This window comes from Lynx canadensis, chromosome C2 (genome assembly GCF_007474595.2).
Source record: "Lynx canadensis isolate LIC74 chromosome C2, mLynCan4.pri.v2, whole genome shotgun sequence".
NCBI lineage: Eukaryota > Metazoa > Chordata > Mammalia > Carnivora > Felidae > Lynx > Lynx canadensis.
In genome coordinates, this window is record NC_044311.2 from 91813990 (window position 1) to 91836112 (window position 22123).

The 22123-nt window shown below is 36.2% G+C and overlaps 1 protein-coding gene across 1 annotated transcript in view; it reads left to right on the top strand.

Moving 5' to 3' along the window:
• The window catches only part of POLQ (DNA polymerase theta), a 126431-nt gene extending 106070 nt beyond the window's left edge, over positions 1-20361 (top strand). The window contains exons 27-30 of the mRNA XM_030330387.1: positions 6210-6334; positions 15677-15830; positions 18604-18719; positions 19402-20361. Of these exons, the coding sequence (XP_030186247.1) occupies positions 6210-6334; positions 15677-15830; positions 18604-18719; positions 19402-19515 (509 nt within the window). The 3' untranslated portion in view covers positions 19516-20361. The remainder of the gene's footprint in view (positions 1-6209; positions 6335-15676; positions 15831-18603; positions 18720-19401) is intronic.
• The last annotated feature ends 1762 nt before the right edge of the window (positions 20362-22123 follow it).

The following is a 22123-nucleotide window of genomic DNA, read 5'->3' on the forward strand; positions in this document are numbered from 1 at the left end:
CTTGCCATATTAATTGAAAAAAATTAGTGTTAGAAAATTTTCTGTTAACATTTCTATTACTCAAAAGTTTTTGTTAGGCATTGTTGATTAAATAACATTAACCTTATCATTACTAAGATGGGCTTTTTTTTTTTTTAATAAAAGTAGGATCAGAAATGGAATAACAAAATCCAGTTGATGTATATGCTACTATGTCATTGTGAATATCTCATAAAGCCTTGGAATTGTCCTGTGCTGTAGGTTTAGATAGCTTTAATTCAAAACAGTAAACCATTGATTAAATGTACCAGACACTATGAAAGAACAATTGCTGTTATAGAGCAGTTTGAGTATTACCATTTTAAATTGTCTTTTCTTTTGGCATTTATTGAAGTACAATTTACATACAGTAAAATTCATTCCTTTTAGATGTGTATTTGTATGAATTCTGACAAATGCACAGAGTTATATAATCTGCATCACAACCAAGATATGGAACCATTACCCTTTCACCCTAGAAAGCTATTTCATAGTCCTTTATAGTCAACCTTGTCCTCAATCCCCAAAAAGAATTTATTCACATATGACATGATCTTGTACTTAGAAAATCATATGAATTCTACAAAAACAACTACTAGAACAAATAACTAAATTTAGAAAGGTCTCATCATACAAGGTCAATTTGTAAAATTCAGTTGTATCTTTGTTTATGAGCAATAATTAATGAATGAAGTAAAAATAAAACCATTTCAATCACATCAAAATACATGAAATAGTTGGGATAAATCTAACAGTATGTGCAAGACTTTATTGAAAACTCTGAAACAATCCTGAGAGAAATTTAAGAATACTTAGATAAATGTGAGGGTTACCATGTTAATTTATTAGAAGGTACAATATTGTTGTGATGACAGTTCTCTATAAATTGTTCTATGGATTCAATTTAGTTCCAATCAAAATTTCATTAGACTTTTGTGTAGAATTTGACAAGCTTATTCTAAATTTATCTGGAAATTCAAAGGACCTGGAATAATGAGAAAAATCTTGGGAGGAAAAGTATAATGTTGAATACTAACACCCCCTGAGTTCAAAATTTATTATAAAATTACAATAATCAATATAGGCATAAGTGTAGACATGGAAAACAATGGGTCACAATAAAGTGTTCAGAAATAGACCTATATATATATGTGGTGGTTTGATTTTCAATTAGGTTGCCATGGTAATTCAATGTAGGAAAGATGATCTTGTCAACAATTGGTTCTAGAACAACTGAATACTAGTATGGAAAAAAAGTAACTTCAACTTTTATCCCATACTTTATTCAAAAATTAGCTTGATATGGAGCATAGACTTAAAAGTAAAATCTAAAACTACAAATCTTCAGAAGGAAAAAACGGGGAAAATTCTTTGTGACATTGAGGTAGGAAAAGATTTCTTAGGTGATAATTACACTGAATTAACCATAAAAGATAAACATTGATAGATGATACCATTAAGAAAATGTAAGGCATGGTGCCTCGGTGGCTCATTTGGTTAAGCGTCTGACTTTGGCTCAGGTCATGATCTTGTAGTTCATGGGTTCGAGCCCCATGTTGGGCTCTGTGCTGACAGCTCAGAACCTGGAGCCTGCTTCAGATTCTGTCTCTCTCTCTGTCTCTCTCTCTGCCCCTCCCCAGCTCACACTCTGTCTCTCTCTCTCAAAAATAAATAAACATTAAAAAAATTTTTTTTAAATAATAAAAGAAAATGTAAGGCAAACCACAGAAGAGAAAATATTTGCAGTTCCTATTATCCAACAAAGAACTTGCATCCAGAATATGTAAAAATTCTTACAACCAATAGTGAGAAAGCAAACAATCCAATAAAATATAGGTCAAAAGATTTGAAAAGACTTTTCTCAAAAGAAAATATATGAATGACAACATCAAATATTATTGTTATTAGTCATCAGGGAAAAGCAAATGAAAACCACAAAGAGACACCATTACAAAAACACTACAATGGCTAAAATTAAAAACACTGTATCCCTTTTACATTGCTGGTAGGATTGTCAAATGGTACAACCACTTTGGAAAACAGTATGGCTCTTTCATAGTTAAACATACAGATAATTATGTGATCCGGCAATTCTACTATTGGGTATTTGCCCAAGAAAAATGAAAACAGCAAGAGAAAGACTGCTATGTGAATGTTATAGCAGTTTTATTCCTAACAACCAAATTGTCTATGAACAGGATCATGGATAAACAAATTTTGGTATATCTCTGCAATGGAATACTATTTAGCAAAAGAAGGCAGATTCAAATGAGAACATACAGTACAATTCAATTTTTATGAATTTTTAAGAATATGAAAAACCAAGATATGGTACCATAAAGCAGATCAATGAGTTTTTTGGCTGATAATGGGGATCTAACTATAAAGGTGATATAAATGTTTCATATCTTGTAGTGTGCATTCATTTGTTAAAATACATCCAACTGTTCACCTAAAGTGCGTTCCTTCTGGGCACATGCACTCCAATGTTTATAGCAGTGCTAGCGACAATAGCCAGTGTGGAAAGAGCCCAACTGTCCACTAACTGATGAATGGATAATGAAGATGTAGTGTGTGTATACACACACACACACACACACACACACACACACACACACACAGGAATATTACTCGGTGATCAAAAAGAATTTGCAACAATGTGGATGGAACTAGAGTGTATTATGCTAAGTAAAATTAGTCAAAGAAAGACAAATATGACTTCACTCATATGTGGAATTTAAGATACAAAACAGATGAACATATCTGGAAGAGAAGCATATCTGGAAGAGAAGCAAAAATAATATAAAAACAGGGAGAGGGACAAAACATAAGAGACTCTTAAATACAGAGAACAAACTGAGGGTTGTTGGAGGGGTTTTGGGTTGCGGGGGTGTGCTAAATGGACAAGGGCATTAAGGAGGACACTTGTTGGGATGAGCACTGGGTGTTATATGTAGGTGATGAATCGCTGGATTCTACTCCTGAAATCATTGTTGCACTATATGCTGACTAACTTGGATGTAAATTAAAATAAAATAAAATGAAATAAAATTAATATACAAATTTTAAAAATTAAGTGGGTTCCTTCTACTGTATATAAACTGTACCTCAAAATTGATTTTTTAAAATTTTTATTTAAATTTCAGTTGGCTAACACATAGTGTTAGATTAATTTTAGGTGTACAGTACAGTGATTCAACACTTCCATACATCACCCTGTGCTCATCATGGCAAGTGCACTCCTTAATCCCTATCACCTATTTAACCCATCCCTACATTCACCTACCCTCTGGTAACCATCAGTTTGTTCTCTATAGCTAAGTGTCTGCTTCTTGACTTGCCTCTCTCTTTTTTTCCCCTTTGCTTGTTTTTTTTTTTTTTTAAGTAGTTCTTTCCATCTCTGAATGTTTGAGAGCCTCTGACAGGAGTCAGTTAAGAGAATTTGTACAGGTGCAGTGTCTTCAGTCTTATCCTTTTTTTTGCTCTTCACTCAACAATACCATAGTAATTCTTAAAGAGGAAAAGGGGAGAGCCTTACTGCTTTCTGAAATTCTTATGCTGGTGGTCAAATATCACCAACAGCTTCACTTGGCAGGATTTTATCCCTTCCTTTCACCCACAATCCCCTCAAATGTCTCTCCTGTACCAGCCACACAGCAGAAATCTTCAGATGAGGGGTTTTAGTTAGGAGACATTAATGTTAATTATTTAGGATAAGCAGAGCTGTGAGAAAGCAGAGATTGCATGTATGAATAAAGATATATCAGCACAGTCTGTATACCTGATTATGTTTTAAATAGCACGGAGAAAGGATGTTGAGGAGAGAAGACCTCTCTAGCTCAGAAATAGGAATGAACAGTTGGCCTACCTGGATCAACAAATTCAATCTGGAGATCTGTAAGATGTAATAATGAGCCTATATAGCAGAGGATGAATCCTGGTATAGGGAATATGAATGTGTTTGAAAAGTACACCGTACATATTTTTTTAAATTGTAAGAAGTGAGTCGTATATATTCCTAATGAAGTTTTTATTATTCTTGTATTAATTTCATTTAGGTCCTATTTTGATTGTAGCTTAGATGCTAACAAGGAGCTATTAGAATGTTTTAAGCCTGGAAGTGATAAGACCAAACAGTAAAAGAGGATTGATTAACACAACCAGAAAGAGCAGAAGAAGCTGATGAAAAGTAGCATAGAATAGTCTTAAGATCCTAGGTTTTAGTACCTGCTCTGTTCTGGAGTTTGGTTTCATATTTTTTGTTGGTGATAGAGTTAGATTATGTCATTTCTTTCTTTTTTTTTTTTTAATGTTTATTTATTTTGAGACAGTGAGCAAGCGTGGGGGAAGGGCAAAGAGAGAGGGAGAGAGGGAGAATACCAAGCAGGCTTGTGCTGTCAGCGCAGAGCCCAATGTAGGGCTCAAACTCACGAATGGTGAGCTCATGACCTGAGCTGAAATCAAGAGTCAAATCCTTAACCAATTGAGCCACCCAGGTGCCCTGATTATGTTAGTTCTTTTTTTTTTTAATTTAATTATTTATTTTTTAAAAATTTACATCCAAATTAGCATATAGTGCAACAATGATTTCAGGAGTAGATTCCTTAATGCCCCTTACCATTTAGCCCCCCCCCCCCCCCAACAACTCCTCTAGTAACCCTCAGTTTGTTCTCCATAGTTAAGAGTCTCTTCTGTTTTGTCCCCCTCCCTGTTTTTTTTTTGTTTCCCTTCCCTTATGTTCATCTGTTTTGTCTCTTAAAGTCCTCATATGAGTGAAGTCATATGATTTTTGTCTTTCTCTGACTAATTTCACTTAGCATAATACCCTGCAGTTCCATCCACATAGTTGCAAATGGCAAGATTTCATTCTTTTTGATTGCCAAGTAATACTCCATTGTATATAATACCACATTTTCTTTATCCATTAATCCATCAATGGACATTTGGGCTCTTTCCATACTTTGGCTATTATTGATAGTACTGCTATAAACATGGGGGTGCATGTGTCCCTGCAAAACTGCACACCTGTATCCCTTGGATAAATGCCTAGTAGTACAATTGCTGGGTTGTAAGGTACTTCTATTTTTAGTTTTTTGGGGAAACCTCCATACTGTTTTCCAGAGTGGCTGCACCAGCTTGCATTCCCACCAGCAATGCAGAAGAGATCCTCTTTCTCCGCATCCTCGCTAACACCTGTTGTTGCCTGAGTTGTTAATGTTAGCCATTCTGAGAGGTGTGAAGTGGTATCTCATTGTGGTTTTGATTTGTATTTCCCTGATGATGAGTGATATTGAGCATTTTTTCATGTGTCAATTGGCCATCTGGATGTCTTCTTTGGAGAAGTGTCTATTCATGTCTTTTGCCCATTTCTTCACTGGATTATTTGTTTTTTGGGTGTTGAGTTTGATAAGTTCTTTGTAGATTTTGGATACTAACCCTTTATCTGATATGTCATTTGCAAATATCTTCTCCCATTCTGCTGGTTGTGTTTTAGTTTTGCTGATTGTTTCCTTCGCTGTGCAGAAGCTTTTTATTTTGATGGGGTCCCAGTAGTTCATCTTTGCTTTTGTTTCCCTTGCCTCTGGAGACATGTTGAGTAAGAAATTCCTGTGGCCAAGATCAAAGAGGTTTTTGCCTGATTTCTCCTTGAGGATTTTGATGGCTTCCTGTTTTACATTTAGGTCTTACATCCGTTTTGAGTTTATTTTTTTGTCTGGTTTAAGAAAGTGGTCCAGGATCATTCTGCATGTCGCTGTCCCGTTTTCCCAGCACCACTTGCTGAAGAGACTGTCTTTATTCCATTGGATATTCTTTCCTGCTTTGTCAAAGATTAGTTGGCCATACGTTTGTGAGTCCATTGCTGGGTTCTCTATTCTGTTCCATTGATCTGAGTGTCTGTTCTTGTTCCAGTACCATACTGTCTTGATGATTACAGTTTTGTAGTATAGCTTGAAATCTGGGATTGTGATGCCTCCTGCTTTGGGTTTCTTGATTATGTGAGTTCTAAAGTCATTTTGTTCCTAACTTTCTGAGTCTACAAAAAGTGAATGAAAGTTTATATGCAAAGATTTGATGATGTGATATAGTGTTAAGAATCATGGTGGGGTTTTGGTATATTTCATTATATTGAAGTTAGTGAATGAGATTAAGAATGGACTTTGATTATAATTATTTTTGTATTTTCTTTGTAGGGATTAATCATTTCATGAGAGAGACAGTGAAGAATTGTAAAAGAGATGGATTTGTTCAGACCATTTTGGGAAGACGTAGATATTTACCAGGAATCAACGACAACAACCCTTATCATAAAGCTCACGTATGTTGAGATTTCTCTGGATTTTTAACTTAATATTTTAATGACATACACTTTTCAACCAAGACTAAACACTGCTAATTTTCCTTTTAGGAATCAGTAGCCTATTAATTGGATCTTCTGTTTCACTAAGGACTTTGAAATAATGGCACATGCCAGTATTTGCTGAATGTAGTCCTTACAGACCAATGTAAATATGAGTTCACTTAATAATACTTCAAAAACTTTAAAGACGTTCTGTTTCAGTAAGCCAGTTATTTTTTTAGTTTTGCTAATAAATTATAAATGTAATTCTTACATTTGCTAATTGTTCTTTGTTTCAGATATTGTATACCAATTTGTCATATCACACAAAATTTCCGATTTTTTCAGATTAGCCCATCATTAAATTGTGGTTCATTCATTTTTGGCTCATTCTACTTGTTTATTTTTTTATTTTTTTTGAGAGAGAGAGAGTGATAGCACACATGCACACATGCAGTGAAGAGGCAGAGGGAGAGGGAGAGATTGAATCTTAAGCAGGTTCCATGCCTAGCGGGAAGCCCCATCATGCCCTGAGCAGAAATTAAGTTAGACACTTAACCGATTGAGCCACCCAGGCTCCCCTTGTTTATTTATTTTAATAACACTGGCTCACCCAAAGTTATTAGGATTTCAAAATATTGAAAAAGGCTATTTTTAACACCATTTAAAATATTTATTGATGGTATTTACTAAAATTATGATTTAAAGTCTCTTAAATCTTTGGGACCCACAGAAGTATTCTATGCATCTGAACATTTAAATTTCTATTATAGTCCACATCTTCCTATTTCAACTGGTTATATTTTATCTTCTCCAATACTTCTGCATGTCAGTGCCCACTATACATTGTATGTAATGAAAATACCCAGCCCCCCCACAGTGCTAGACTTCTGTCTGGAGCTAGAAACCTTCAGAGCACTAATGTTCTTAAGGACCGTAGAAGAATAGATGGCTTTTTGTTACTTCTTCACTCTGTAGCCTACCATATACACAGACATCAAATATTTATCAGGCTTTTACCATCTCTCTAAATGAGTTGTCCCTTAGGAGTAGATAATTTTCTACTGGTCAGATGGAGCCAGCTAGTGGAAGGCTTTAATGGCAGGCTGAAAATTTTAGACTTGATCTAACAGGAGTTATATTTCTTGGGATTTACATGATTAAAAATGGCAGATAGATTTATTGATGTAAATCAACCATACAAGTTTTTGAAAACTAATATTTTTGTACCTAAAGATGTGAGGGTAAGACTTTACATGCCAAATCCTTAGGAGTTAAAGTTCTGATTCATTATGTTGTTGCTGAGAAAAAAGAAAATTCCAACACTCAGAATTACGAATAGATATAACCAGATTTAATTTTTGGTTTGCTTTGGTTTGGCTTCACTTTTTGTTTAAAATTTTATTGTTTTGAAAAATATACATAGAGAAAGTACAGGAAACAAATGTAAATTTTAGTAAATTATCACAGAACTACACCTGTGTAACTACCACTCAAGTCAAATAGAATATTGTCAGCACCTTAGAAGGTCCCTTGATGACTCCTACTCACTACCCACTGCCTCCCAGAAATAATCACTATCATAATCTAGCCCTATAGTTTTATATATTTTTGATCTCTATGTACATCATATGTATGTATTCTTCTGCCTATAGCTTCTTTCACTCAAAACTGCATAGGTGAGTCATTCATGTCGTCTTACATAAAGGTAGCTGTTTTACTTTATGATAGTATCTTTATGATTATACCACAGTTTATCCATTTTTCCATTGATGGGAATTTAGGTTTCCAGTTTGGAGTTATTATGGATACTGCTGATTTGAAAATTCTTGTCCAAGGTTCTTGGTACACATATTTTTCCATTTATGTTTGGTAAAGAACTAGTCTTAGAATTGCTGCTTATCTTCAACTTTAGTAGATAAAGCCAAATTGTTTTTGATGGTGGTTGCAGCAATCTGTCCTCCTTTCAGAAGTGTGTGCAAGTTCTCACTGCTCTGTGTTCTTGCCAACATTTGCTATTAAGGTGATATAATTTTAGCTATTCTGTTGTGTTTAAGGTAGTATCTTGTAGTTTTACTTTGCATTTCCTTGAATACTAATGAGGTAAGTAACTTAACAAATATTTATTAGCCATTACTTAATTCTTTCTTGGAAAAGTGGTTTTTCAAGTCTTCTTTTTCATTCTTTTTGTTGTTGTTGTTGTTGTTGTTGTTGAGTTGTCTTTTTCTTATATGTAGGAAAGACATACTGATTACATGTTGGGAAAATAGTCTCTTCCACACTGTATCTTGCCTTTTCATTCTTACTAGTAACTTTAGATGAGGAGAGCGTAATAATTTGGATTAGCCTTTAAATTTTAATTGAGAGGGGCGCCTGGGTGGCGCAGTCGGTTAAGCGTCCGACTTCAGCCAGGTCACGATCTCGCGGTCCCTGAGTTCGAGCCCCGCGTCAGGCTCTGGGCTGATGGCTCAGAGCCTGGAGCCTGTTTCTGATTCTGTGTCTCCCTCTCTCTCTGCCCCTACCCGTTCATGCTCTGTCTCTCTCTGTCCCAAAAATAAATAAACGTTGAAAAAAAAATTAAAAAAAAATAAATTTTAATTGAGAAATAACATGTGTAGTAAAGGGTACAAATCTTAACATGTAAAGTTTAACATGTTTATACCCATATAACCACCGTCCTGTCATGATATGGAACTTTTCCAACACCCTAGAAGGCTTCTTTATTCCCTCCAAATCAGTACTATCCACCTCCCACCCCAGCACACACATAAAACTACAGGTTAGTTTTGTATGAACTTGATTTTTATTTAAATGTAATTGTACCATATGTACTCTTGGATCTGACTTTTTTCATTCAAATATAGGTCTGTGAGATTCATGAGTTTCATGTGCAGCTATAGTTCATGTCTTTATTTAGCTGATATAGTAGAAACATACCAACAGTTTATCCATTCTAACATTTCATTTCTCCATTGGCAGACATTTGAACTCTTTCCAGGTTTTGCCTATCATTAATAAAGCTGCTATGAACATTCTCACATATGTCTTTTGGTGAACATATGTACCTAATTTCATTACTTTTAGAGTGGAACTGGTGAGTCATAGATTAAACACATTTATACTTTAGTATATACTGCCTAACAGTTTTACAGAGCAGTTATCCCCATTAACGTTGCCACCAGCTCTGTTTATCTACATTCTTGCCTTGGTTGATATCATTGGTCTTTTTAATTTTAGCTATTCTGGTAACTGTGTAATGGTACCTCATTGTGCTTTCACTTTGCCTTTTTCTGATGACTAATGATGTTTAGCTCCTTTTTTGTTTATGGCTATTTGGATGTCTTCTTTTGTGGAGGGTCTGTTTAAATCTTTTGTCTTTGTTTGTTTATTTGTTTTGAGTTGTCTCTCTTTTAACTGATTTATGAGAGTCCTTTATATATTCCAGATATGAGCCCTTTGGTTACATGGACTTATCAGTCTTTTATATTATTATAGTGCTTTCCTTGATCTGTTTAAGAAAGCTTTCACTACCCCAAAGTCAAGATAATTTTCGCTAGGAATTTTTGGTTTTGCCATATACACTTATATCTACAATCAACCAGAAATTGGTTTTGATGTATTATGAGAGACTGAGGGTCAAGGTCTTCCATCTCCCCTCACCTCAAGGATATACAGTTGTCCCTAACTATTTATTGGAAAAATGGAGCTTTCCCCGTACTGTTCTTCAGTGCCACCTTTGCCACAGATGAAATTTCTATATATGGATGTGTCTGTTTTTGGACACATTATTTTTGTCTGTTGTATTTGTTCATCCTTTGGACAGTGCCACACCGTCTTAATGATGCAGCTTTGCCTTTTCTTGGTTGTCTGCATTTCCATATAACTTACACAAGCAGCTTGTAAATTTCTATATAAACACAAAATCCTGTTGGGATTTTTTTGAGATTGCCTCGAGTTCATAGATCAAGATGAGCTTGATGGATATATTTATACACTTCAGTTTTCCAGCCCATGAACATGATATATCTGTCCATTTATTTAGGTCTGTAGTTTTTAAATTCTCTCAATGTATAATTTTGGGGAATTAGATTTATCTAGGTATTTGAAACTTTTTGATGCTGTTGCAAGTTGTATCTATTTTTGCTCTTTTCCTTCCTTTTTTACATTTTCTAAGCCTTTGTTGCTGGTACATAGAAATAGTTGTTTTTATTGTTGTTCTTTTGTCTAGAAGCCTTGCAAATATTGTAATTACTAATTCTAATAATTTATCTGTAGATACTTTTAGAAACTCTATCTTCCCAATTATTATCTGCAAAGTAGTTTTTATAACTACTTTTCTAAACTTTGTTCCTTTTATTACTTTTGTTTGACTTATAAGCCAGGACAGTGTTGAATACAAGTAGTGATAGTGAGCATCTTTACCTCTTTTCTGATCTCAGAGGGGAATTTTAAACATTCACTGCTATGTAGAACTTTCCTTTAGGTTTATTAGTGCCTTTGTCAGATAAAGTAAGCTCCCTTATATATTTGCGTGCAGGGCATAGAGGTTCTGTCATACCTGCTCACTTCTGCTCTTGTAGTGCAAATACAGTCATAGACAATACATAAATGGGTGACTGTGTGGTTGTGTTCCAATAAAACTTTATTTACAGAAATAGAAGCTAGGCCACATTTGGCCTGCAGGCTGTAATTTGCTCAGCCCTGGTCTAACTGTCTTTGATGTAATATGCCTTTCTTCTCTAGGTTGATTTCCATACAATATTTTTCTTTCTGTCTGGTTTACAGTAGATTTTCTGTGATAAACCTAAATTGCGTGTGTGTTTTTAATTTACATGTTTCTCTGTGGATATGTGTGTTTGATTGATCCATTAAGAGTGTTAGGACTTTTTCAATCTGTGGCTTGATATCTTTTGTTGATTTTAGAAGATTTTTAGTCATTTCTTCTTTAATTATTGCTTCATTACATTCTCTCCTCTCTTTCTGGGACTCCTATTATAAAAATTTTAAACCTTTTTTAAAAATTCCTCATGTTTCATTTCCTCTGTTTGGCTCTTTCCATGTTTATATTTCATCATGCTAAATTCTGGATTTTTTCTTCAAACTTATCTTTCAATTTACTGATTTTCAATTTGCTATTGAACCCAACTATTAAGCTTTTCTATTCAAAGTGATATAGAACTTGTCCACAACTCCATAAGGCTTCTTTATCCTCCCTCCACATCAATACCATCCCCCTCCCCCCACCCTTCCATACACACACACCCAACTACAGGGAAGGTACTATTTAAGTGCTTTAAGTTCTGTGTTGTTTTTTTTTTTTTTTCCTGGCTCAGATTGATTTTTTTTTTTTTAGTTGGAGTATAATTAATATATAGTATTATATTAGTCTCAGGTGTATGATATAATGATTCAACAATTCTATGCATTTCTCAGTGCTCATCAACCTAAGTGTACTCTTAATCCCCTTTATGTATTTCATCCTCACACCCTCCCCTCCGCCCCCGGCAACCACCAGTTTGTTCTGATTTTTCTTTGTTTTGTTTCTTAAATTCCACATAAGGGTAAAATCATACAGTATTTCTCTTTCTCTGATTCACTTATTTCACCTTGTATTATACCCTCTAGGTCCATCTATGTTGTTGCAAATGGCAAGATTTCATTCTTCTTTTTTATGGCTAAGTGATATTCTATTGTATACATTACCACATCTTCTTTATCCATTCAACTATGGATGGACACTTGGATTGCTTCCATATGTCGGCTATTGTAAATAATCCTGCAATAAACATAAGGGTCCATACATCTTTTTGAATTAGTGTTTTTTGTTTTCATTTGGTAAATACCCAGTAGTGGAATTACTGGATTATATGGTAGTTCAATTTTTAGTTGTTTTGAGGAATCTCCATACTCTTTTCCACAGTGGCTGCACGATTTTGCATTCCCACCAACAGTGCATGAGGATTCCTTTTTTTCCACATTCTCAGCAATGCTTGTTCTTGTCTTTTTGACAAAATGCAACATCAATTCATAATAAAAACTGTCAACAAAGTGGATTTAGAGGGAACTTACCTCAGCATAATAAAAGCCATGTGTGGAAAAAACCCACAGCTATCATCATACTCAATGGTGAAAAACTGAGAACTTTTCCTCTAAGATTAGGAACAAAACAAGGATGCCCACTCTCACCGCTTTTATTCAACATAGTACTAGAAGTCTTAGCCACAGCAATCAGACAAGAAAAAGGAATAAAAGTCATCCAAATTGGTAAGGAAGAAGTAAAACTTATTTGCAGATCACATGATACTGTATATAGAAAACTATAAAGACTCCACCAAAAAAGTACTGGCACTGTTAAATGAATTCAGTGAAGTCACAAGATACAAAACTAATTTACAGCAATCTGTTGCATTTCAATACACTAACAATGAAGTAACACAAAGAGAAATTAAGGAAATAATCCCATTTACAACTACACTAAAAATAATAAAATACCTAAAAATAAACTAAACCAAGGAGTTGAAAGACCTTTACTCTGAAAATTATAAAATGTTGATGAAAGAAATTGAAGATGACACAAACAAATGGAAAGATATTTCATGCTCATGGATTGTAAGAACAGGTATTGTTAAAATGTCCATATGACTCAAAGCAATCTACAGATCAATGCAATCCCTGTCAAAATATTAACAACATTTTTCACAGATCTAAATAATCCTAAAATTTGTGTGGAACCACAAAAGACCCCACATAGCTAAAGCAATCTTGCAAAAGAAGAACCAAGCTGGAAGTTTCACAATCCCAGATTTCAAGATAATACTTCAAAGCTGTAGTAAGTTCTGTTATTTTTATTTTTCAGTTATAGAGTTTCCATTCTGCTCTTATTTTATGGTATTTGACTTTTTGCTGAAATATTCAATTTCATCTTTTATTTTCTTGAATATATTTTACTTTGCTTTATAGTCTAATAAATTTGATAATAGTTTATAGTATAATTAAAGTCTTGAACTTGTATCCCTGTAGTCTGTTCCTATTGCCCTTTGTTTTTCTTAGTTTTCTACAAAAATAGTTATGTTGTCTCAACTCCTTTTGTCCTGGTGACTTTTTATTGAGTGTCAAATGTTGTTTATGAATGACTGTGGGTGTAATTTGAAGCTTGTATGATAATGTTACCTTTATTCAGAAGATTTATATTTGCTTTTGGCAGGAGATTAGAATGACCAACAATATAGGGTTACTTTGATCTAATTTCAGGAATAGAAATGATTTGAAGCAAGGATGTTAAGACCAGACTATTTCTAATTTATCTTTTTCTTAGGATGTTAGTTTTGAAGTGGCAAGTTGATGGTTTACTAGCCCTCCTACTTCATGACCCTTGTTTGTTCCCCAGACCCCTCAAAACCATTAAGCTCTGCTCAAAGATTCTTTCAGCTGCCTCTTCTGGAAACTGTTGATGTCCCTGAGAGAAATGGTGGCCTCCAACGCCAGGGTTTTCTTTCTCTCTTAGCTCTCTAGGTTCTATAATTTTTCATTTCCTTTTTAATCATCTGATTCAAAGAGGTGTTCTCCATGCAGCTTTTCTGGTTGTTATCAGTGGGAGGGTTTGTCCTAGTGGACTAATCTCCTATTACCAGAAACCTATATTTTTTATGTACATGAGAAAACCTTGGTCATGAGGTGACTGAGATTGTAAGACATAAAGCCGAAGACTGCCAAGTTTTTTTTTTATTTTAGAAGAGAATCAGGGAAGTATAATATCATGAGAATGAATTATATATCTTAGTTTTATTTTTATGCTTGCTTATGTCACAGTAAAAACCACCCAAAAATTTCAATGGCTTATAATAAGAAGCTTTATTTTTAATTCACACTAGACTTAAGCTCTTGGTTGACTATGGCTTTACTCCATATTTTCTTCATTCTGGAATTCAGAATGAAGGAAAGGTCTCTGGGATAAGCCTTTTTGTGTGTGTGTGTGACAATGTTGGGTAGCTCTTAAAACTTCTTAGATGGGGCTTATGTCAATTTTAGTCACATTTCATTCAGCAAAATAAATCAAGGTCAACAGTTTAGAGTGAACAACACTTGAAATTATATGGCATTGGGTGGGGCAGCAAGTAATAGCAACAATAACACAGTCCACTACACAGAGGAGAGGAGTCAGTAGAACTCTGAAATTTAATCATTCTTAAAGCAATGACAACTGAATGGGTTTAGAGTGGATTTGTCAGCATCTGATGAAAAAATAATTTAAAAAAATGTTTAGGGACACCTGGGTGGCTCAATTGGTTGAGCATCTGATTTCGGCTCAGGTCATGATCTCGTGGCTCATGAGGTCAAGCCCTGAATTGGTCTTGCTGCTGTCAGCTCAGAACCTGCTTCAGATCCTCTGTTGCCCCCTCTGTCTGGCCCTCCCCTACTCATGCTCTCTCTCAAAAATGAATAAACATTTTAAAAAAAGTCTATCTCTTTAATAGGTATTTACTATACTAGGAGTTGGTTGTAGTCCAGGTAACAGGGAACTAGAGAATACATCTCAAGTTACATAGATCCGTCCAGTGTGTAGACCCTTCCCACTTTCTGAGACCTTTTGGGACAGTAGGCATGGTATTCATGGATAGGTTCTACTTTGGATATTAAACCAGAAGTCCATCCCTGCTGCCTTAGGATCATCACTTTTAGCAGCTGTGGTAGCAAGAGTTTTGGGTAAGTTCTAACTTAATATCTAGGAATCTAGGGTCTGCATTTTTACTAGCAGCTAATGATTAGCTCCAGCAGCTCATTAAAAAGCTCTGATTCATACCAGAGGGTTCCTGACCTGCTGGGGCCAAACCCTACATAGGACCAACAAACCACTGATATGGGGAATGTGTTTGGAACATTCTAACTCACATCACAAAGAATGTATTCTACTTATATCTGTTTAAGATTAAGAGGAGTTACTTTTCAAGGAATAGGTCTTTTAGAATGAACAGCTAGAACATTGATGATATATGTTTATAAAATAATTTTGAGTTGCTAAATACATTTTAAGTGTAATGCAGTTTTTGATTCTGAGTGTTGAAGATTTCTAAACTGAAGCCATCTGACCTTCTTCTGTTTAGTCTGTTCTCATGGGGATGATAGCCCAGAATCTAGAGCCCTGGATCATTCTAGTTGCTATTCTTAAGATGCAGTTTAATAGTTGATGTCTTGGGTCACATCTTGGTCTAGATTTCCAGTCTGGTTACAGATGTGAGCACTGATCTGTGGACACTAAAAGCAGGTATGAAACAATGTTGGTATATCTAATGGAGCACCTGTTATTGTTACTGTTTTTCATAGGCTGAGCGTCAGGCCATCAACACAACAGTCCAAGGTTCAGCAGCTGATATCGTCAAAATAGCCACAGTTAACATTCAGAAGCAATTAGAGACCTTGCACTCAACCTTCAAATCCCATGGTCATCGGGAGGGTATGCTCCAAAGCGACAGAACAGGTTTGTCCACAAACGAGGACCCTGCTGTAACATTAAGATTAACGGTATCAGAAAAGACAAAGGGAAGTATTTTTATATATTAATTCTTAGCATTTTTCATACATTTTGATCTCATGATGTTTTTTACACTCTTAGAATTACTAAGGGTCCCAAAGAACTTTATGTAGGTTATATATAGTAATATTTACCATATTAGAAATTTAAACAGGAAATTCAAAAACATATATTAATGTTTAAAAATAATAACAAATAATAAACTCACTACATGTTAGCATAAGTAATATATTTTCATAGAAACAACTACATGTTTTAGAACAAAAGAAAATTGGTGATATTTACGTTTCTGCAAGTCTCTTTAATGTCTGGCCTAAGAGAAGACATTTGGATTTCTGCATTGGATTCAGACATTTGGATTTGTTGCAATCTCACCTGCCCTGTAACCTCTAGAAAACCCTCTATAGTCTTGGGTGATAATGTCCCAGTTTGTGGGAGACGGATGGGTTTCCTAGGATATGGGACTTTTAGTAGTAAATCCAGGATAACTGGTCCCTTTGTTGTACTTATGAGAGAAGGAGGCTGGAAAAGGAAAATAACCTGAGTGTTATTATGAAAATAGTTTTGGCTTTGCAGATACTTTGAAGGTGTCTTAGGGATCCTCTTGTCCTTAGATAACACCTTAAGAATATGTTGATTTTCCAATTCATCACCTTCCATGTACTCTCTCAAGTCTGGGAATATATTCTGAGCTGACTTCCTTATCACAACATTTCTTTGCCAGTATTGTTGTCTCTTCTTGTTCTTATTTTACTAAGTTCTCTCCTTGTTGCTTGGATAGATTATTTCTTGTTCTAACAAGTAGATTCCTTTCTCTGTTTGTCCCATGTCCATACTTTTGCTTTAAATGCCATTTCAGTGTGATTGAGATTACCAAACCATGACTGCAGCCAAGTTTTAAATTTTCCTGGGAAGAAGTTAAGGTTTTGGGCATAAAGCAGAAGAATCAGTTCTATTGGAGATGGGGCAGAAAATGTGAGATCAGCTGTTGAGGATGGAATTTGCTGTTTCTAGGAGAGACATATAAATATGTTATAGAGAATAATATAGTCAGTTACACAGATAATAAAGATGTTCATTTCTACATACAAAAAATACACAGATATGAAGACTTGCCCACCAAATGCGGATTGTTAATTTTAATGTCTTCTCTCTCCCCCATATATCTAAGGCTACTCGTTCAACATTTTGTGTGTGGGAGTCAATGTGCACACATACTGCACACACACACCACACACACATTCTGTCTTTATAGAGAGAATATATGATCAAACTTATTTAGGGAATAACACTGTTCTATGTGCTTTAGAGGATTTGGGAGTAAAAGTTATCAACCTCTTTACATTTAAACTCTAAAGAAGAGAAGGGAAGATATGATTCCTGACTGAAATATTTCTGTAACTCTTCGCAGCAGAGTGATGCAGTATCTGAATGAGGATATAGACAAGAACAACAGCCTTTAGAGTGGGTGGAAAGCAATGTGGGTATGTCACTGAGGATACATCCTGATGCCATGCTGGGTTAAAAGTAGTGGTAGGTTAGTGAGATCAAAGGGAGCTGAACCTGAGGAAGCAGACCACACCAGGAACAGGGAGATCATAGCATTCAGAGTCAGAAGCCAAATAACTAGGAGAAATCAAGAGAAGGAAGGTATGGTGACTGGAAAGCAGAAAAGCATCCTGACAACCAGTGATGTGAGATAAGTGGGGCCGGTGGGGCAGAGCAGATTTCAGTTAGATGCACAGCCTTGCAGCCCTGATATGGAAGCATCTTGCCACAGCCTCATCTACCTTTGTTCTCTTACCCTCTAAGAGCCACCTGTGAGAAAACTTGGGCTGCAGACAGTGACAGCTGAAGAATCCTCTCTGAGAGAAGCATGAGATATGAGGAAGATAGTGTTTGTGCTGCCTAGAAGGATCAGTAGGAAATTGGGGTGGCAGAAAGGAAGGACTGCTGTGAGCTATGGGCAAATGATTAAAGGCAGTTACTCTAAAGGTATTATTGTGGGACCTTATCTTAGTGATCACTGGGACATTATTTGTACCACCAGGCTCAGCTTGTTAGGAAATAGTAACTGAGTCTGATATAGTGGAGTTACAGGTTCTTTTGAGAGTCTACTGAAAGATCATCTCCACAGAAAAATGTACAGGTATAGACTCTTACATATAACTTCAAGGGATTCATACAGTCTCTGAAGTCCTCATCTGAACCCTAGGTTTAGAATTACTTGTCTACAGTGTTTGGTCCAGTTGGGAAAGCACCAGTTCTACCACAGTGACACTTCTGGCCATAAAAATGTGGCAGCAAATGTTCTTCTTATAATACACTGCCTAATGACAATACCAGTTCACTTTCCTGGAGCATGGATCAGGGCCCATACTACTCTGGTGCTATTACCAGAGTTGGTACTGAGGGTGCCATGGAAAGTGAAGATGTAGGTTGTTTTATAAGAAATAAATTAGATGGCATTTGGAGCAGAGTTCTTCAAACTCCATTTACTGACTGTTAGATTCCTCCTTTATGGGAGGAAGTTGATGGAGATTTGAGTTTACCTGATAGGTCAGCAGTCAGCAAGTAGATATTTTCCTAGTAGTTCTAAATCTCATGTGTTTTAATCTCTTGATTAAAAATTCCCAGAGTTTCTCAAAATCCCTAAAAAATGATTCTTTTATGGTACAGTGACACACTGATCAGTTTTATCCCTTTCTTCGTGGCACAGGATTGTTACCAAAAAGAAAACTGCAAGGGATGTTCTGTCCAATCAGAGGAGGCTTCTTCATCCTTCAACTCCATGATGAGCTCTTATATGAAGTGGCAGAAGAGGATGTTGTTCAGGTATTTTTGCAGTGTTTGTGTCCATTTCATAGAATGCTAAGACGCTGTAGATCAGGTTAAGATGCATGAGATTTCTGGAATCCTTCCTTAGTCCCAGGATGGGACTATATATATAGCTATATAAATGTTGAGTCCTAAAGGGCTGAGAAAGAGCTAAGAGTGCTCGGTTTCATACTCCTATTTATTTTTATTTATTTAATTTGAGAGAGAGTATGTGTGTGAGAGAGGGAGAGAGAGAGGGAGGGAGAGAGAGAATGAATCTTAAGCAAGCTCCATGCTTAACGCAGAGCTCGACTCAGGGATCCATCCCACGACCCTGGGACCATGACCTGAGCTGAAATCAAGAGTCAGATGCTCAACTGACTGAGCCACCAGGTGCCCTTCATACTCCTTTTAAAAGAAACTTTTGATGCAGGGCTGTTTTTCTTTGGGAGAAGTTAGATGAGAGTTTGGAGCTCTGCCATGAGGGTTTAAAAACTTAGCATTCCCAAAGAAACTGATAGAGCCCTGCTCTTCAATGCAGACCAGTTTGGGATGGCTGGCTCTTTTTGGATTTTGAGTTTTAAGCACCATGAGGTGAAGAGCTCTAGTCTGGCTTATCGTCTCAGTGGGTGGGTTGGGAAACATTCTTTGATTGGGAGAAGAGTTTGTTAACCTCTTTTTTTTTTTTTTTTCTTTGTAGGTAGCTCAGATTGTCAAGAATGAAATGGAAAATGCCATAAAACTTTCTGTGAAACTGAAAGTGAAAGTGAAAATAGGTGCGAGCTGGGGAGAGCTGAAGGACTTTGATGTGTAATTGTATGGCTCAGTCCTCTGGGGAAGCCTGGTGTAGGTACAACTTACCCTTTCACCTATTTCAGGAAAACCAACTTTCAAATCTTGATGGACTTGGGATAGTAATTTTAGTGAGAGTTTCAAAATGTATATCAGAGTTTATTCTCTATAGCATAAAAAAAACTTTTTTGAGGCAAAATACCAAGTTTAACAATTATATTTATTCTCAAAGAGAATGTATGAAGTTGCCTTTTATAGTTCTGTGTGGCTCTAATCAGGTTCAGAACACATGACTGAAACATACACTTAGCACTTTGGGTCCTCATCTGTCTGGTTGAGCATGATGGCTCAATGACCGCTGTCTCTGGGGCATTTTCAGCTCTGTCCAGGATGCAGACACTTGTGATGTAGACACCAGCAGGAACCATTGGCAGATGGGGATTTGGTTTCTTATATACCCCCATGCTTAGGCATTCTGGTGATTTTTCTCCAATATCAACTTAAGACTAGTGGAGCTGTATTTCTATGCAGCATTGGCTAATAAATTCTGAACTCTATAAAGAGGTAGACTCGATATGGGTGCAGTCTAGGAATGGATTTTCATGAAATGGTGTTTCTTCTTTCTTTTCCTTCCCCAGTTCATTCAATGAATGTGTTTGCAATACTTAGGTATTATAAAATAAGCTACACCTCTTCAAGAGGCATCCTGTTCTGTAAAATCAGATGTTTATACTACAGTTTAATATAATACTGCCAGAGAAAGAAGACACCCCTGTATCCATCTCCTACTGCCTCTTTCTGTGTTTGTGGCATGGTGAGAATACCCATGCTGAAGACATTATCGTTTATAATCAGTCAGAGGTGTATAACTGACTTTTTTGCTGTTGAAATAAAATGAATTTATAAGAAACTTTATATCGGTAGTTTTATTTTTAATTCAAAAAAATTTTTTTAACGTTTATGTATTTTTGAGAGACAGAGGGCAAGCAGGGGGAGGGACAGAGAGAGAGGGAAACACAGAATCTGAAGCAGGCTCCAGGCTCTGAGTGTCAGCACAGAGCCCGACGCAGGGCTTGAACTCACGAACTGTGAGATCAGGACCTGAGCCAAAGTCGGATGCTTAACCAGCTGAGCAACCCAGGTGCCTCTCAGTTTTTAAAATTGTGTTTCATCTAAGAGTATCTGAAACCTGTGTTCCTAGTATTTATTCTAGGATTTGCATTGTTGAGTTTGTTCAACAACATCTGTGCACATAGGAAATGTTTCTTTTATTCTTAATCAGTTATCAGAAGAGCTCTTTTATATTTATTAACTAGAATTTTTTAAAAGACAGTTGCTTTATAAACAAAGTGTAATATACTATTACACAAAATACTCAGATATGCCTTTTGGGGGATGAGAAGGAATGGGCAGGAGATGGCACAGATAAGAGGGAAGTTATAGCATTATTCTTGAGTTTTTTCTGTATTCACTTCCACCATCTTTCTCAGAGAGAAAAGTGGTAGTGCTGTCATTGTTCAGATGACCTTGAGATGCGGCACAAGAGAAGGCTCATTCTGTTTACTTGTGAGTATTCTCTAAATATGAGTGCGGGTATATAGGTCATCTCCACCTGATTTTCTGCAGCATTTGCTCCGTATGTGTAGTCACATGCATTTTCTCTTCCTTTTGATTTATCAGCTGGACTTAAAACAAACAGTTCTTGCTTTGCATGACTCAATTATGCACAAATTCCACTTACCATACTTTACTTAAGTAACACTAGTGCCCTTAATAACACAACTCAAATTTTAGTTACCATGGTATTATAACTGAGTAATTGCATAAAGTTCAAACGTCACTTTTCAGTCCACAAATCATTATGTAAACAACAGATGAGCACTGTGGTAAGCAGAATGCCCCCCCCATCCCCATCCTAACCCCTCAAACCTATGAACATGTTATATTACATGTTAAAAGGGACATTGCTGATGTGATTAAGTTAGAGATCTTGAAATGGGAAGATTATCTGGGTGGTTCCAGTATAAACACAGGCTCCTTATAGGAGGAAGACAGATGGTCAAAGAGGAGGATTGTGAAGATGGAAACAGAGTTAGACTGAGATTTGAAGACGTTGCACTGCTGACTTTAAGGATGGAGGAAGGGTCCATGAGCCAAGGAATGCAGGCAGTCTCTAGAAGCCGGCAGAGGCAATGGAATAGAAATGGATTCTCCTCTACAACCACCAGAAGGGATATAGCCCTACCAATTCCCTGATTTTAACCCAATAAGACCATATCGGAGTTCTGACTTGCAAAAGTGTAAGATAATAATCTGTGTTTGTTTGTTTTTCAGTTTTATTGAGATATAATTGACAGAGCATTGTATAAGATTAAGGTGTACAGCATAGTGACATATATTGTGAACTGATTATCAAAATAAGTTAACATCCGGGGTGCCTGGGTGGCTCGGTCGGTTGGGTGTCCAACTTCAGCTAAGGTCATGATCTCGCGGTTGGTGAGTTCGAGCCCCGCATCGGGCTCTTTGCTGACAGTTTAGAGCCTGGAGCCTGTTTCAGTCTCTGTCTCCCTCTCTCTGCTCCTCCCCGACTCATGCTCTGTCTCTCTCTCTCTCTCAAAAATAGATAAAGC